Below are 17,008 nucleotides of genomic sequence, written 5' to 3'. Positions count from 1 at the left end.
TGTGTTGTTATTTAAACCGAAGTTGCGTCAAAGTTATTTTGGAGAAAGGGTATTACGCCTCTTCAACTCTGTTCAGCTGCACGAAGCTTTCACTTAATTTACGACATACTATATACCTGTACTAAAGTGCTTTACCTGAATGTGTGACACAGGTTACGGTTCCAGCTTTTAACGCCGGGTAACACAGTTACTTGTGGCTTAAGCCGCGTTTTTCGACAGGATGTATCCTGTGTTTTGTAAACCAATGCTGCAATACAGTTTTTTTAAGAGCATATTAAGCCTAAACTCATTTGAGACACAGTTTACCTGTACTAAGCGCTCGGTCGAGTGTCACAATTAATTTGTTAACGTTTACTGAAACTTATTTCGCAAAATAAAATAATATTGACCAATTGTTTTTGCTATGACGGAGTAACAACGGTTTGTAAACACTGTTTTTATTTCAGCTTTTGATGCAGGAAAGGTATTTTTTGAAAGAACATGTTAGTTGCAACGCTACAATGGTGTATGAACTTCACTTCAGTAATGACATACTGCATACAATGTACTAAAGAGCTCCACCTCACCGTGTCGCACAGCTTGTGGTTCTTATTAATTCAACAGCCGTTATTTGTAGCCTACCCCGGCGTTTCGACGCCGGGTTTCCTGGCTAGTATTTAAATAACAACAAAAACTCCCCATTGCCGTTTTAAATTCATGTTGTCTCGCCTAATTAGAAATTTACGGAAACACAACCAGATTAAATTGGTGGGAGACAAAACCAAAATGGACGAAATTGAAACCGTGGGGAAAAGAGCTTGATAATTTTGATGTATAGGTGCGAGACGCGGAAATCCTATACAACCTTTCGCTTTAATGAGAAAATGGGCTGCGCTCCGCTCAGCTTGCTGCGCTTGCTCCACTACTCTCCGCAATTAGAAAAGTAATTACACTGACGATACTACGTAATTAGTTTCGTCCATTGTCTTACCCTAAGAAAAGTAAATTAGATATAAAACCACCTTATTTACTTGCGTAATTATAATAACAATCTAGTTTCGTCTGCAGCAGTTGTATTCATAATAGTACGTTGTTTTTATACCTTTAACTAATTAAAAAGGAGGGTAATCTATTGCAATCAATAATTCTACTTTCATACCAATACAGCTGTAAGAGGAAAACATTTGAGCAAGGAATTTTGGAAAGGTAAATTCTTTTGTTATTGTATATTCTTTACTCCTTTAAGTGTCCTGTAAAATAAGTTGTAAAAAAACCAACTATATTACCTTCCTTGTGTTAACAAACATACGGTGATTTTAGTTTACTTGACAATGACAACTCAACAACCTACTATAGTGAACTCCGCCCTTCGAACAAAACGTCTGCGAATTATTTCCAAACTTGGTAAGTATACTACGTGAAACATCAAATCTTGACATTATAACAAAGTCTGGTTTCACAACAAGTTTTAGACTTAACATTTTATTAATAGGCAACGTTCTAATTATCGCTGGTGTTCTAACGTTTGGTTTCAGCGTTAGTATGTACGGTGCACTACGGATAAAGGATGTTCCAATAAATCAACACCATACTTCACTTATTGCGTCGTTCTGGATCATTGCTACTGGAATATTGGCTGTGTGTACTCGTCCCAAATCACAAGGGCAAGGATTAGTCGGGACGTTTAATGCTTTCGCAATTACATCAATTATTTTAGCTTTCTTGGCTTTTGGCACATCAGTAGCTGGAGTTGTGTGAGTAATATATATTACGCATAAAGTGGGATAACCTTTGTTCTTATTCTTTCTAATTTTTCTGGTTTTAGAATGTATGCTAAATGTGGCCGTCGTAGTCCAAAAAATTGCCGGAAGAGTCCTGATTATGGAAACGTTGTATATGCATTGCTTTTAGCACTACACCTGTTGGAGATGGCTATTTCAATTGCAGCCACAGTGTATGGTTTTAAAGTTTATAACTGCTGCAGCCATAGATCAGGTTAGTTTAATAGTTCACCAACATCTTTACGCCTAAAAAAGGGAACCAAAGAAAACATCCTGAATTAATTTGTGAATATAAGTATCTAGCGTATTAAACGTAAATTTTATAAACTTATTAATGGCTACACAAAACAAAGCTGTATACTTCAGGTAACTTTCATGTTCCCCTTTTTTATTGCTCAAGTTGAACTCACTTGATTTGAACATGAAAAGGGGTAGGAAAGGCTGCTAAAGATGTGGCAGACAGAAAACTAAATGAGTTATGGGATTTTTTTATATTAGATGCGATTGGAAACAAATGTAAAATTACTTGCAGCAGGCATAGGTAATTTATCAGGTTAACAGGTCATACTACCGCATGTGTATGATCAATTTAAAGCTTGCAATAAAAGCATAAACGAAATTATTTTATGTTTTTTTTTTGTTTTAGGACAAGAATCAAATTCTCAGATGTTTCAAGCAACATCACGAGATACAGTTTTCCAAAACACAATGGCTCCGCAACCGCAGCAAAACCAAACGCTGGTTACAAGCACCTCGGGTGAGCAATTTATTTTGACACCTGTCAGATCAATGTCGCAAAGACCTCCAATTGGCCCACCAGTTCCAGGAACCACCGAAAACGGCTACGCTGCATTACAATATTCCTACAATAATTTTTGATTGAATAATGCACGGAAATAAAGATAATGGCATTGTCTATTGTAAAGTTGGTTTGAAGATATGGATCAAAAACTAACACTTTAATAATAAAACATAGTAATCACTTACATTATTCACTGGAAATAAAATACATTCTTTCGCAATGGGGTTTGAAAACTTATGATGGACTTGTAAACTAAGTACGCCATACTGCAACCATCAAGGAGGTTTGGTAATAACAAATCAGAATTACGATCACGGGGTCATATTCCAAATGGCGTAATAAAATAATAGTATTAATCATTTAATTTATTTATTTAATTGAGTTAGCAAATTAAGATAAATGAATTAATTATTTCAATCCGTAATGAGGTTTCTAAAAAATTGCTAAGAAATATCAGTAACACTTTTAATAAGATAGACAGTACACGGCGTCGAAACACCGGGTTAAGCTACAAGTAATTATGTGATCCTGGGGTAAACTTGGTGGAGCGCTTAATAAGAGCAGCAAGCTGTGGCACACATCCAGGTAGAGCGTTGTAACTATACATATGCAGTATGTCGTTAGTCGAATGAAGCGCACAGTGCAACCCGTTGTTACCCTGTCATACTTTATTAAATAAGTTTCCGTGAAAGTTATAAAATTAATGGCATCACCTGAGGAAGTGCTTATTATAGGTAAACCGTATCCCATATCCGCATAGTGATAATATCCATTTCCCCAAAAAACTGTATCCCGTTGTTAACACTACGGTAAGCGCTAAGTAAAGGTATACCGTGTCACACATCTGTATACCGTAAATGATCGATTAAGCCTCCACTCCCGAATAAGCCTCAAAACTATAACTATATATATAACTACAAAACTACCAAAAAATGTAACCTACTTCCCATTTATGTAAAGACACAGGAAACAATCACTCAACAATTTTCATTATGCTCAATTTCCACTACATCAAAGATGGTGATGATTTGATTGTTATAAATGTACTGCAAGGTACTGGCGACATTCAGATGTTGACTCGTAATTTCCAGTTCCTAATAACACAGACAATATTGTCACGGAAAATACACTCACCTAAAGATTGAGATGAAAAGAAACGAGATAGGCTGTCCACGTAAAAATGATGAGCAGTATTTTATACTTAGTTCTTTTCTAATAAGTTCTGGTAAGTTAAAACTCACCAACGACAAAATAAACGTGTTTAAATTAGCAAAAAATAACTATTAGTATTTGTTCTTTCTGTTTTGTATTGATAGCCTCGGTTAGAAAAACAATGACAAAAAGCAGCCTATTTTATAGCTTAAACATCATGCAACAAGAAGTATAGGGAGTTCTTGATCAGATTGCTATAAAAAAGAGGAAGGACACAATTTCTTTCCTCATAGGAAACAAAAAATCGTATACAAGGATAAAGAGTTAAATAAAAGGAATTGCATGAGACTACTGTAAATAACGTCAAACAAAATATAAGCCCGAGCTGAAAACAAACCATTTCGCGAGGTTATCAATAACCTCGCGAAATGACTTTCTCCAACGTTTCATTTTCACATTCAAAACTTTGACACAGATGTAAAGAATTAATTTTCCTAAAAAAGAGAAAAATATATTTACATAATATAAATGATTTAGTTAAAAAGGATGATACTTTCTATTGGTTAGTGTGAATCAGATTTTACTGTATCAATCAACAAAAAGATTAACAAATGTGGAAAAAACAGCTAGTAAGAAGGGAAACATTATCTCAGAGGACACAAAATCAGTAAAAATAATTGCTAAAACGTGAGCACACGTTTCTTTAAACTTATAGCATATATAACTAATCAGCTTTTGGCGCTTGTTTTGCTGAGAAAAAAGTTAAACAGGCTGCTGGCAAAATTGTAGAGCCCTCTGATTTAGTAACTGAGCAGCAAGCGCAATGTATATGCGTACTTTGTTTAAACTTGACGCCAAATTGCCATTTTGTGCCGAGTACGTTTGAAGGACAAAAATCTGAGAATATATGTGATGGAAAACTCTCTTTTTTTCGTGGTCGGAAGAATAATGTTATTGCGCTAGGCGTTCATTAAAACATGTTGTTTAACATCCAATTATTTCGGACATGGTCTGCATAAAATTTCTAGTTTTATTGTGATGTGATGTTGCAAATATTCCCCAGATTTTCTACGCAAATCGACAGTCAAAGCAACGCATGCAGTAAGCCGTAGACCAGCCCATTACAAACTTTAGTTTCGGTTGAGGGCATCTTGTGATCTTGAATTTAAAATCTGGTTTTAGCATGGAGTTATTTAAGAGTTCCTATGGCAACTCCTCAACAGCCTCATTTTGACCCTTCCTTATAGTTTTCAATTTTAGAAACTGCGTTTTAGTTCTTATGGAAGAAACAAAAAAAAAACCCTTACGCATTATATTTATTAACATCCTATTGACCCCCACTAGGGTATCATTCTTACATAACGCTGTTCCCAAAAGCGTTATTTTGACTCCCTTGCGTACTTCATTTTTAGGTTATCCATCTCTGAAATCATATTTCTCGTATGTTCTCAAGGATCATTAGCTTTTTTACATTCCCTGTGACGGAGGTAAACAAAAACGCAGATCAAATTTTTAGTAAAAATATTATTAGTTAGAAAAAATGTCATAAATCTATATATACAAGATAATTAATGTTAGTGAAAATATAAATAGATAAAATGTTAAATAAACATTTCTAAGCGAATTTTTGAGATTTTGAGCAAAAACGGAGATTATAAACCGCTCCGCATGCAATGATCCATCTAGTGGAAAACCTGTTTAACAGATACTCGGGTAAAATATAAACAAAAATTTAATTTACCTATTATTATAACTAAACATTCTGCAATAGGTGCAACTTCATCGTGATTTCCAATACTCCAATGCAAAATTATTACCGTGCCCATTAAACCTTTGTGGATACATCAGATTGAAGAAAATTTGTTGAAGTGCATAAGTACAGCAGTCAAGTAATCATCAGATTGACCGACTTTTAAACCATTGACGAAGATTTTGAAACTTGAAGCTTTTACAACGTCTACTAACATGCTTATATTGAACTTGGGGATGGTTTCACGTTCCAAAATGTTAAGATATTATCGTAGCGTCTTAGCGTAGTAATGGTAGTATTACCACTATGGCATAAGAGCTGACGATACCTTAAATGTGCAATAGAGTTATTAATAAACCTAAGATTACTAGAATTTTTAAATTCCAGAAAATTTCAAAATAAATAACTAACTTTCGCGATTTACAATTGTAATGACAAAATAAATTGAAAGTTGATCTGTGATTTTAATCCCTCTTTAAAATCATCCGCGATTGTCAGTAGAATTAATGCTCCAAGTTCGTCACCAGATACTAACTCAACGAACAATGCAGGGCAAAACGTAGAAACAACATGTATATTGAGAATACACATTTTACATCGATTTTTCTGTTTTTAAAAATATATTTATACCAAATCCACTTAGAATCAGTCATTTTGGTCATATAGTAACCTCTCCTATAACAGTTTTAAAAAAAAAAAAATTGACATCTTACAGGGTTATGATCTAGTTATACTAGTATTTTGTCTTCCTTAACAAATGCTGATTACAAAATATAAAATTACCAAATCAAACTATTTCTATTTTTCACCCAAAATTTTAAATCTCACGATTTTAAACTCTTGTATCTGTTTAAGTATTTTTGGAAAGCATTTGTGTGTATGGACGGTTCCCTACAGACTCCATCAGAATCCAACTGATATATTTTTCCATTGTTTCTTTTTTTACCTAATTGGATTTTTCCACTGCTCTTATTGACTAGCCTGTTATAATAATATAAAGCTTCCGCCTGTCAGTCTGTGATTCTTTTTAACAAAGTCCATAAAAAATTGTTTCGTAAGTTCCTAAGCTTTGACGCTAAAACAATAGTAACGTTACGAAAAGTATATTAAGATTGATGAAATCGTTGCATTGCACTTTTAATTTAAACACGAAATAACTTGGAAATCAGTGAAAAAAACTGACGTCATATCCTACGTGGGTGACTAGGAACTACCAGGGACCAAATTAGGACCAATTTCCTGAAGCATGCTCAGCTCACTTCTTTCGGAGAAAACTGGTCATGTTCTTGATCACCTTATCAGTTCATCAAAAGCGCATAATCTTATGTATTTTTTCATCGGCATTTTAAGCTCTACGTATTACAGGCAGCGAGTTAAAAATTTTCTTTAAAATATATTTTGTATATGCACTGCTGCCGTCAGCAAAACTTCTAAAACAACTTATATTTTATTCTATTATTGTCCTTTTCCCATTATCGACTAGTGTAATATAAAAGAGGCGCTGAGGTTCGTTGAGTCATCAGAGGAAGATATACGATAGTGATATGGTTATTATTATTTTTTTAAAGTTATTTCAATTAATATTATTTTTCCTTCTCCCAGCCAGTTCAAAGAAAAATGAAAAAAATGGTGCAAATTAAAATCTGATATTTTTTTCATATTAATGTTTTCTCATTGTCAGCATGAGCCGGACAAGACCACTACAAAGCAATAATTATGACGATTATGAGGAAACAGGGGCAACAATATCTCGTCTCTTTAATAATATCCGTCGTCTGTCTGTCTGTGTTTCCGCGAAAGCTGCGTCCCGCAATGGAAACACTAAAATTTTAAAATGGGCACCAATACCAAATGCGATATATTTTTTCCATTTTGTTTTCACCGCTCGAGCGTAGTATACTAATCACGACGCCTGATTCTTTAAAAAAAACAATTCAAGATTTTTGCGACCAGAAAGAATCCAAGATTTTCGCTTAAAAAACAATTCAATATATTTTCGCAGCTGAATGAAAGAAGGCTATTTTGATTCTTAAAAAAACAATCCAAGATTTTCGCGGCTGAATGAACGAAGGCCATTTTTATTTTAAAAATGGTCGTGTATGGTCAAGCTATAAGGTTCGTTTGACTTTTTCATCTTCTGAAAGCTTTATATTTTTGTAATATTTTTCTTTTCAATGTTAGGATAAATATATTGTCACGTTTTTTAGCCACATACAGATCTTAAATGCACCAGTTTTAGGAATTTTGGCTAGGAACGATGATTTTGAAGGTTAGCTAGCTTAGCTAGAACCTAACTTATTGCTATTCTGTTTGTTATTAGACCTTTTTATCCTAGCCAATATTTATTTTTATGTTGAGGCTGTGACTATTTAGCTAGCTCCTTAAAAAGTGAAAGTATAAAATGCAGTTTGGTTACAACAAGATTCACAAGCAATAATTCATATGCTAAATGCAGTTAGCTAGGTAGCTACCTCTTTTATTATTTTCCTGAAAACTTTTTATGAAATAAAATGGCTGAGCCATAGTTGTAGCTAACCGGGTAACCGACAGGCTGTTCCCTGTGTTTTTATTTGAACCAAAGTTGCAGTCAAGTTTTTTTGGAAAAGGGTATTACGCCAATGCGCCTGTTCCACTCTGTTTAATTATGCTAAGTGCTTTGCCCACTGTTAACAATGGACTGTTTTTTGAAAAAGCTGTAGCGCCTATGCACATGTGCGACATGGTTTACCTACCTGTAATAAATGGGCAGCCAACTGTGAAAATTAATTTTTAAACTTTCTTGGGAATTACGCCTGTACGAATGTCACAATTAATTTTTTAACTTTTACAAAAACTTATCCAGCAAAATAAAATAACATTGACCAATTATGGAGTAACAACGGTTAGTAAGCTCCGCTTTTATTTCAGCTATCGTTGCGGGAAGTTATTTTTAAAAAAATATGTTACAGTTGCGACAGTGTGTATGCGTTTTACTTGATTTACAACACACTGTATACTTGTACTAAAGCGGTGCACCTGATCGTGTGGCAAAGTTTGCGGTTATTATTAAACGCTCCACAGAGTGACCAATGCCGAATCACAACTTGACTTATAGCTTAACCCGGCGGTTCGACGTCTCTGTCTCTGCGCGGAGCCTCGCTGAGTTAGAAAATGTTGTTACGGAAACACGAATACCAAATGCGATATATTTTTATCCACTTTGTTGCGACGGGTAAATATAAAGGACGGGCGAACCCGTGGATTTTTCCACGGGCAACGACTAATTATGTAGATATCAACAGCAAAGCTGTGAAGCAAAGTATATATGCAGATTTGACAACGGCAGCTGATCATTTCAAGCAGTATTATTAAATTAAGTTAAATACAATGCAAGGAAACATCTATGCCAATACCACGACCTGAAAGTAACCGAGTGAAAGACATTGTCTACGTAAATCTTTTCGGTCTTTCATATTTGTTTACCTTGGTTTATCATGACAGAATCATTTGGTAGTCATTATTGCGGTAAAAAACAATTGTATTTAATGCAATATATATTTCTTGAATCAAAAATTTCTAATGTGTATACGTAAAATAAATAAATAGGGGAAATTCTCCTTATTGAAAAAAAGTATGCAGTGTTAAACATAAAAATTATTGGTTTGGAATAAGATGAGCACCACCTTGTAAATCGTTTTACCGAAGTTGAACCTAAATAAGTTCTTTTTCACATAGCAATCTAGCTCGTTGGCTGGAAGAAAGGCAGGGAGGGAGGGAGGGACGGACAGCTGAAGGGATGGATTTTAGACGTGGGCTTGATTTTAGGTAATCCTGAACTGCACGAAAAAAGTCCACTCAAGCAGACGAAAAATAGAAAAGATACGTCATTTCAATTTTAATGACGTCGAAAGTCGATGACGTCGATGCACAATATTTCTCACATTTCTTTAACCGGTACCTGCATTGTGTAGAGCATTACACTCTGATCAAAATGATGTTTCAGATTACGCACTTTTGACAAAAAATCGTTTGATAAGATTTGTGTACCTATATCCTGTGATGTATAGTGCCTGTATCGCTAATAATAAAAATGTATGAGACCGTGTGGCTATAAAGAAAAACATATTGCTGACTTCAACAAAGATCTGTCAGATTACCATTTTTTTCTTTTGAAATGGATTTACCATTGCCTTTTTTGAGTAGAACTTGAAATGCTTATGTAGAAAATTAGAATTTATTTTCGGTGTAGAACTGGCCTTACAGTAATTTCCTCGATATCACGTTGTCACGTGATTTTGAGCAAAAAGGCGGATTTTCAGAAAATTCAATCACACGTCGATTAGCTTTCAAGTATTCAAGGTCACGCAATTGCATTAAAAATGGACGAAACTTCTAATAATAACATGGAGGAACCTGTTATCAACAGCCAATCTGCCCCACAAACGCTAAACGGAATGGAACAATTTGACCTAATCAGAAGCTACCTGGACAAAAAGTTTATCGTACAGAAACAAGAATTCAAAACAAAACTGCAACAACAGAGTATACCGAAAAACATGAAGGTTTCAGCTAAACCAGAATCGCCGAGACAATTTAAGTTTAAAGGTAATCAAATCCAATTCAAATTTAACCAAAAATTAGTGGAAGATTTGGAAGATGTTATCGACCTTATCAAAGAAGGTTCTGTATCAAGATCAACAAAACGTTTAGCAGGAATAAAACTCGAAATCACAAAGCGAAACAAGCTAAAAAAAATGGCGGATAGATCACCAGCAGGATGGGCCACTGTAGAAGAGTACCTATCCGATGAATTAGCAAGCGATTCAGATGACGAAAAACGGATAAAATCGGCTGAGTCAAAAGCACTGGCAAAAAAAAGAAAGCAAAGGTAAAGCCAAAGTCCTTCTACCCTCCACATTTCAGCTCTATGCACACCCAACTAATGTCCTCGTCGCCACCTATGCCAAACCATTTTAAATCACAAAGATACGCATTTCCAAGAGAACCATCTCAACCGTCTGGAAGTACGGCAACCATAACACATCATATTCTTCCCAATCAGCGTAAAGATTCCAAAGTGCAAGATCACAATGTGCTTCGGAGGAAAGACTGCTCAAGCGTTATCGGCCATAAGCAAGTTTAAAGAAAAGACAAAAAATAAGTGTTTAAATTTTAATAACAATGTAATAGATGAGGAAACGTACGAATTTTGTCTAAGTAAAAATTCGGCTGGAACTAGAGTTAAGGGTAGGCTCAAGAAAAACTTAAAATATTGGCAAACCATCGGCTGTAATACGACTATTCTCAAAATTATCAAGGAAGGCTATACTATTTCCTTTTTCACGACACCACAAAAACAAACTTTTTCTAATAATCAATCCGCTATAAAAAATTCGGAATTCGTTAATGAAGCGGTACAAGAGCTTCTAGATACAGGTCGAATTAAGGTAGTGTCTTCTGCACCACATGTTGTAAATCCCCTTTCAGTCAGTACCAAAGGAGGAAAAAGTAGACAATTCTCGATTTAAGGTATGTAAACCAGCACATTTACAGAGAAAAAGTTAAGTTTAAGGATTGGAAGGTGGTAAGAGAATTTCTAACTGCACAAGGCTACATGTTTAAGTTCGATATAAAGCAGGGCTACCATCACATTGATATTTCAGAAGAACATCAGAAATTCTTGGCGTTTCCATCACATTGATATTTCAGAAAAACATCAGAAATTCTTGGGGTTTTCATGGGTCATAGGAGGAAAGGAAAGGTACTTTGTTTTTACAGTATTACCGTTTGGGCTTTCTCCGGCCCCGTTTATTTTTACAAAAACAATGAGAGTTCTTATAAAATATTGGAGAGAAAATATGATCAAAATTGCAATATTTATTGACGATGGTATTGGCACTGATAAGAATTATAAAAAAGCAAAACAAGATGCCCTATTTTTTCAAAAATCTTTACAACTGTCAGGTTTTGTAGAAAATGCAAAAAAATCAGTGTGGGATCCTAAAAAGCAGTTAAAATGGTTAGGTGTCTCGGTAGATTTGGAAAAAATGGAGTGGTACATACCAGAAAAAAGAATTTTCTTTCAGTCTCAAAAGCATTAGGTTTTTAATATGACATGAAATTTTTAGTTTCTAAGTTAGAAGGTTTTAATACGATAAGTAATACGACCAATAACCCCTACTTTTAAGTACAAGCTAAGACGACTCCTCTTCTCAAACAACTTGTTTTTATTTTGTAAGGTCTGGCTACGGGAAAATAAATAAGGTTAATTTCGTTTAAGCAAAGCGAATTAAGTAAAAAAATTAAGTATAATTTCATGTGCTTACGACAGCCAGTTAAAAGGGTTTAAAATTGTGCTGACTTTTTTTTTCTTAACAATTTGCATACTCGTTACTTCATCGTAATTATCTTGAAACGCTGATCAAAAAAATATATCACGTACTTTTGACAAACAGAAAGATCTTAGACATACATGGAAATTTTCACTGAAGAAAGGAAATACTTTTTCTCGATTAAAGTTTCCATTCATTTTTCAAACTGGAGAGTTGACTCTATCAAAATAACCAATTTTTTTTCTCTTATCGCTCTTTAAAACGTTAATGTTAAATACGTGTTGTTAGTTAACCTTTTTGACACTTAGGGTTTAACTATGGACTAACGATAAGATGACGATACTGTACTTAATTTAAACATCTCATATTTTTGAGCTGCAGGCAGTCTTTAACAGGTATGTTCTCAACCATTCGAAAGGTGAGTGGTACAGAAATTTGAAGACGTAAGTTTAGAAAAAAATGCTGAAAATAAATAAACAAAAAAACTTTCTTTTTTCTTAAATTTCCTCAAGAACTCTGACCGCACAATAATTATCAGCAAGCACTTTTTTTAGTTGGGTAAGAAAATTACGCGCAAAAAAAAACCATTTATAACATTTTAGATCGTATACTTAAACTGGCCTATCATAAATTTTAGGTGCCATCCTTTCCAAAAAAATATTTTTGGATTTACTAATTACTTGACTACTTTATTTAATATTTTAATCCAAACTCAATTCTTGCGCGTTATGATTATGACACTAATTTTATTTAAAAACAATAACAAAAATTTGATATAAAATGGTGATAATCTGTTTAGTGATTGAATAATATAAAGAATAGCATGACATGATAGTGTTTACATTATTAATTGAAATAAAAATATTGAGCATTTACTTTGAATTAATACGAATATAAATACAATAAACCAAAAAATATTTTCGTACTTTTTGTCTGAAATTTTTCTGCTATTTGCCTCCAAACTCTTTGCTTTGTGAGACTTTGAAATTTCCCGAGAAAGTGTCCAAAGACTCTAAAATCCGCGAACTTATTATTCAAATATTATCTCAAATTCTTTAACATTCATCAGCAAATGATAACTTATCAGTGATTCATTTTCATCTTATTGTTCGTGTTAAATAGTGTATTGATGCGCCATAGGTAATTAAATCATCGTTTGTTAAAAATGTGTTCGCCCATCTTTCACTTTTACCGCTTCTCAGTGAAGTTCATTTCTTCCTCAGTTTGTTTACATCATGTGGATAAATCTTAATGAATATATTTCAATCGATCCACGAAAAGTTGAATGCAACGTCAACCAACGAAAATTATGCAATGTTTTATTTTTAGTAACATCGATGCCTCGACGTCGATCAATTTGATCACATTCGTTTGAGTGGAAACTCGCCTTTAAATAAATTAAATCCAACTTTTTAACGTATTGACACATATCGACCGTGTCAAAACAAATCAAGTAATTACGGTGCGATACCCGTATCATATTTTAAGTGAAATTACGGATTAATAGTTTCTCCTTTCGAAAGTTAACAAGTTCACAAGTTTTCTAGTTATAATTTTAAATCTACTAAGTAATGCTAATAACTTAAAGGTTTTATCATTTTCCCTTTAAACCGTGCTTAATACAAAGATAGAAAACAATTTGGACAATCAACCAGAACTCTTTGTTTATGCTGTTAAGCTGAGAAACAAAAATAGCAATTAAATATGTCGGTAAATTAATCACGTTCCCTACTAACACAAGATTATTTTTTTTGTTTTCCTAGGATATCATAGAAACATGAACGCACAAATTCAATTCTGAAAGAAACTGTTTTTCAAGAACCTTTATAAATTCAAAAAATATACGCACGGAATGTTGGCTGTAAACAAACTTATGTAGCCAGTCATACCAAGCAATCAAATTTCTCGGTTATAACTTTCGTTAGAATAAAGTTAAAGGGATTTATCTTCAACAATCCAGACAAAAAAGACTAAGGTAAAATTGTTAAATGCAAAGCAGCAGCCGTAGTTTTTGGATCAAAATTGAATCTATAAAATCGGGGGTAAAACTGTGGACAGATAAAGTCAAATTAATGATAAATATTTTTAGTCCTTAATTTTAAAATCATGGCAGGTATTTTCTTCTTTATTCTGTTTACAAACCAGCGCAACGATAAAATAATATTTTTCAAGTGGCAACGAGTTCTAAGGACTTGTATCAGTCGTATAAACAGAAATAAAGGAAAACGCACACTATAAAACTCAAAACGGACCACACATTTCTCCTCATTCGATAACAATCCACAACTTAATAAACTCCCAAACCAAACTAATACATACATGATTACTGTGGCAACTAGTTTTAATTTACGAGACAAGATCTCGTGCCGCGCGCAAAATTTAACACCACAGAATAAATATCTATTCAATTATTCGGTTTTATCTTTTTTTTTATTTAACGTACATAACGTCAAGTGGTTAACATATGTAAAAGACAATCGAACTATTTTATCACCTAAACCGAAGTGGACAGGACTAGGCCCCACGTCAAATATAAAAACATGCAAGAACGTGAGAACAAAGTATAAAGTGATGTAATGGATAAAAGGCACGCTTGAGTGTCGTGTTGCGTAGTAGAGTGTCAGCATCATGGATAGGCGTGTAATGAGACACTCAAGGCGTAATGAGAGAGGCTACGCATAATAGAAGGACGCAACGCTCAGTTGGAGGACGCTTAATAGGAGGATGCATGTCAGAGAGAAAGCTATGCGTTATTTTCACTTTTTTCTTTCCATAAATACTTTAAAAGAAGAAGGGAGAATAAGATTTCATGCTTGACATCCCTCATCCCCAGGGCTCTGAGAACGACATTGTTACATCTATCAAGAAAACTTCCACCATAACTTCTTGTCCTTTTAGAGGGGAGTTGTAGAGCAGAATAATATTAATAGACTGTCATAAAAGACGACTGGTGGTAAAGATCCCCTTAAATTGGAAAAGAGCACCTCCTATAAACAAGGATGGGGGAGATATATTAAATAACTACTGCCGTGGCTATTTTCTCGCGTGGTTAAACAAACTTTGCAACTTTTTAACTAAGCACACTTTAATATGTATGTGAAAATATGAGTCTCTTCTTTTACTGTAACCAATATCTTACTAGTGTAAAGTTAAGCGAAGGTGAAAGTGTAGTATTATCTCTAACACGCATCCTCCTACGCATTTCTCTATAACGCATCACGTCCATCTATCGGGCCTCGCGTCCATCTTTTTCCCTTCTACTACGCAGCACGTCACTCCATAGCGTAACTTTTATCCAGTTCATGGCTCCATAACAAAGAACATTGATTGGTGGGTGGTTAAAGACTAATGTAAAAAAAACATTAAAATTGTTTTGTCTTAGCTGTACGTCCTGAGTTTAGAAATTTAAAGTGAGGGCGAAAAGAAAGAAAAAATTGGTACAATTTGATTTGAAACATTATTTCCCTAAAGCTCATGAATGTAGGAAAATGAGCTTGTTATTACTTTTTGAAAAAAAGGTCGATCGTTGCATATTTTTGTGGTCTACTTAACAGTATATGTAGGGTTAATACCCTGCATTGTAGATTACCATTATTACTTTTTCGAAGGATATGAGATGGCCTTCTAAAATACACGAACTATCAAACATATAATACGTATATATTCCGCAATGAGCAATGAACTTTATTAGGTGCCTTGTAGAAATGTTTTAAATGCAAAAAAAATGTCAACGAAACAAAGTTGCTACATAACATCTATACTTTCGTTTTGCCATTAACATCAGAACTTCTTACAACACTCGATTTTACGTTTATGTTTTGATGATTGTTAACTCAGCATAGACACTTGGTGTTATAAATTGAGGAATGAGATCTGCATAATGAGACGATGTTGCGTCATCAATTCCATCTCCAACGTTTTGCAATGGTAGTTAGTGCTTATTAACAAAATCTAAATAAAGAAAAAATGGTAAGCAACCTTTTAGGTTTAATTTCTCCAAATAAGACGTCTTAGCGCAATTAGAAGTGTATACTATATAATAATACGCCAGTTCCGTGTCTCTGTGACAGGCAAAGTTGATAGGCTTATTTTCCTTTGATGTTGCCGTAAAAATCTGTGATGTTATGGAAAAAAATATGTCTATTTTGTTAGCAGGTTTACTTTGTTAACATCAGGTGATGAAAACGACTGAATTTGATTTGCTGAAATAAATTTAACGGGTAACCCCCAAAGGAACGATCTTGAAAAAAGTAAAATAAGTGGTTCAAAAAAGCATATTTAAAAAGAAAAAAGTCCAAGTGAAGAAGTAGAAAAGTAAAGTTGGAAGTGAAAGTGGAGCTACGTGGAGCTAGAAGTAAAGTAAATTTAGAAGTAAAAAATAAAGGCCACCAAAAAAAGGCACAGAAGAACGATCCCTTTACCTTAAAAAAAGGGGAAAAAGTGGTTTACAAAAGCATAGCTATATATTTAAAAAGAAAAGAGACCAAGCGAAGAAGTAGAAAAGTGAAGTGAGAAGTGAAGCTAGATGTAAAGTAAAGTTAGAAGTATAAAACAAAGGCTGGAGAATAAGGCGGATTTTAAATCACAAATAGTAAGAACTTTGATATTTTTAGACGTTTGGTTTTTATGTCAGTGGAGCAAGCAGACTCGCATTTCCCAGGAAAAGCCACAGTTTTATATTTTACTGCGTATGTAACCATATGTGTTTTACTAAGCATAAACAGCTAGCTTTAGTTTTAGCGAAGTATTCCCAGTTTAAGTATACTTAACTGGGTATCTTAGCTACTGTTAGCTAGCTAATGTTAGCCTCCAAATCCAGCTCCCCATGCCATGGCTAGCTCCAACCTATGACTTCTGTTCTTATTCCTCTTTTTTAATTATCTATAGCTAACTACTATAGTTTCCAAATTTCTCTTCTTTTATGAGCACGTTATTATGATGTAACAAGCTAGCTAGCTACCTACAAAATCTTTTAAAGACTTAAACTTTTTCAGAATAGTAGGATGTATTTTTATGCCCATAGAGTATACAGATGAATTCCGTTGTTTACATTTTCAGTGGTAGGCTTTTTCGGCTTTGGCATTTGCGTGGCAGGGAAAAAAGATTGGGGTGCTAGGTGAAGCAAAGTAATTATCAGTTCATTTCTTCAATTTTTTAATGAATTCAAATAAATCAGAAGGCATCAACCTACACTCGATAAAAGTTTGTAACCCCAACGATGTCCCCGTTAGAA

At 34.1% G+C, this 17,008-nt stretch overlaps 1 protein-coding gene across 1 annotated transcript; it reads left to right on the top strand.

The window, feature by feature from the left end:
- Nucleotides 1-1,123: 1,123 nt before the first annotated feature.
- Nucleotides 1,124-3,599, top strand: LOC130649194 (uncharacterized). The gene is made up of 5 exons (XM_057455438.1): nt 1,124-1,185; nt 1,300-1,383; nt 1,472-1,733; nt 1,805-1,974; nt 2,407-3,599. Exons 2-5 carry the CDS (start codon nt 1,311-1,313, stop codon nt 2,637-2,639), a joined length of 738 nt encoding a protein of 245 aa, XP_057311421.1. The 5' UTR covers nt 1,124-1,185; nt 1,300-1,310; the 3' UTR covers nt 2,640-3,599.
- Nucleotides 3,600-17,008: the final 13,409 nt, after the last annotated feature.

Source organism: Hydractinia symbiolongicarpus, chromosome 7 (genome assembly GCF_029227915.1).
Source record: "Hydractinia symbiolongicarpus strain clone_291-10 chromosome 7, HSymV2.1, whole genome shotgun sequence".
Lineage (NCBI taxonomy): Eukaryota > Metazoa > Cnidaria > Hydrozoa > Anthoathecata > Hydractiniidae > Hydractinia > Hydractinia symbiolongicarpus.
The sequence above is the reverse complement of the archived record's forward strand: the minus strand, read 5'-3'. Positions and strand labels throughout refer to the sequence as shown.

Bases quoted from the DNA above. Each gene is read 5' to 3' on its own strand.
- LOC130649194 (XM_057455438.1), top strand. From the start codon at position 1,311: ATGACAACTCAACAACCTACTATAGTGAACTCCGCCCTTCGAACAAAA. The intron at 1,384-1,471 runs GTAAGTATACTA...TTTTATTAATAG, and splicing joins GCGAATTATTTCCAAACTTG to GCAACGTTCTAATTATCGCT. The intron at 1,975-2,406 runs GTTAGTTTAATA...TTTTTGTTTTAG, and splicing joins CTGCTGCAGCCATAGATCAG to GACAAGAATCAAATTCTCAG.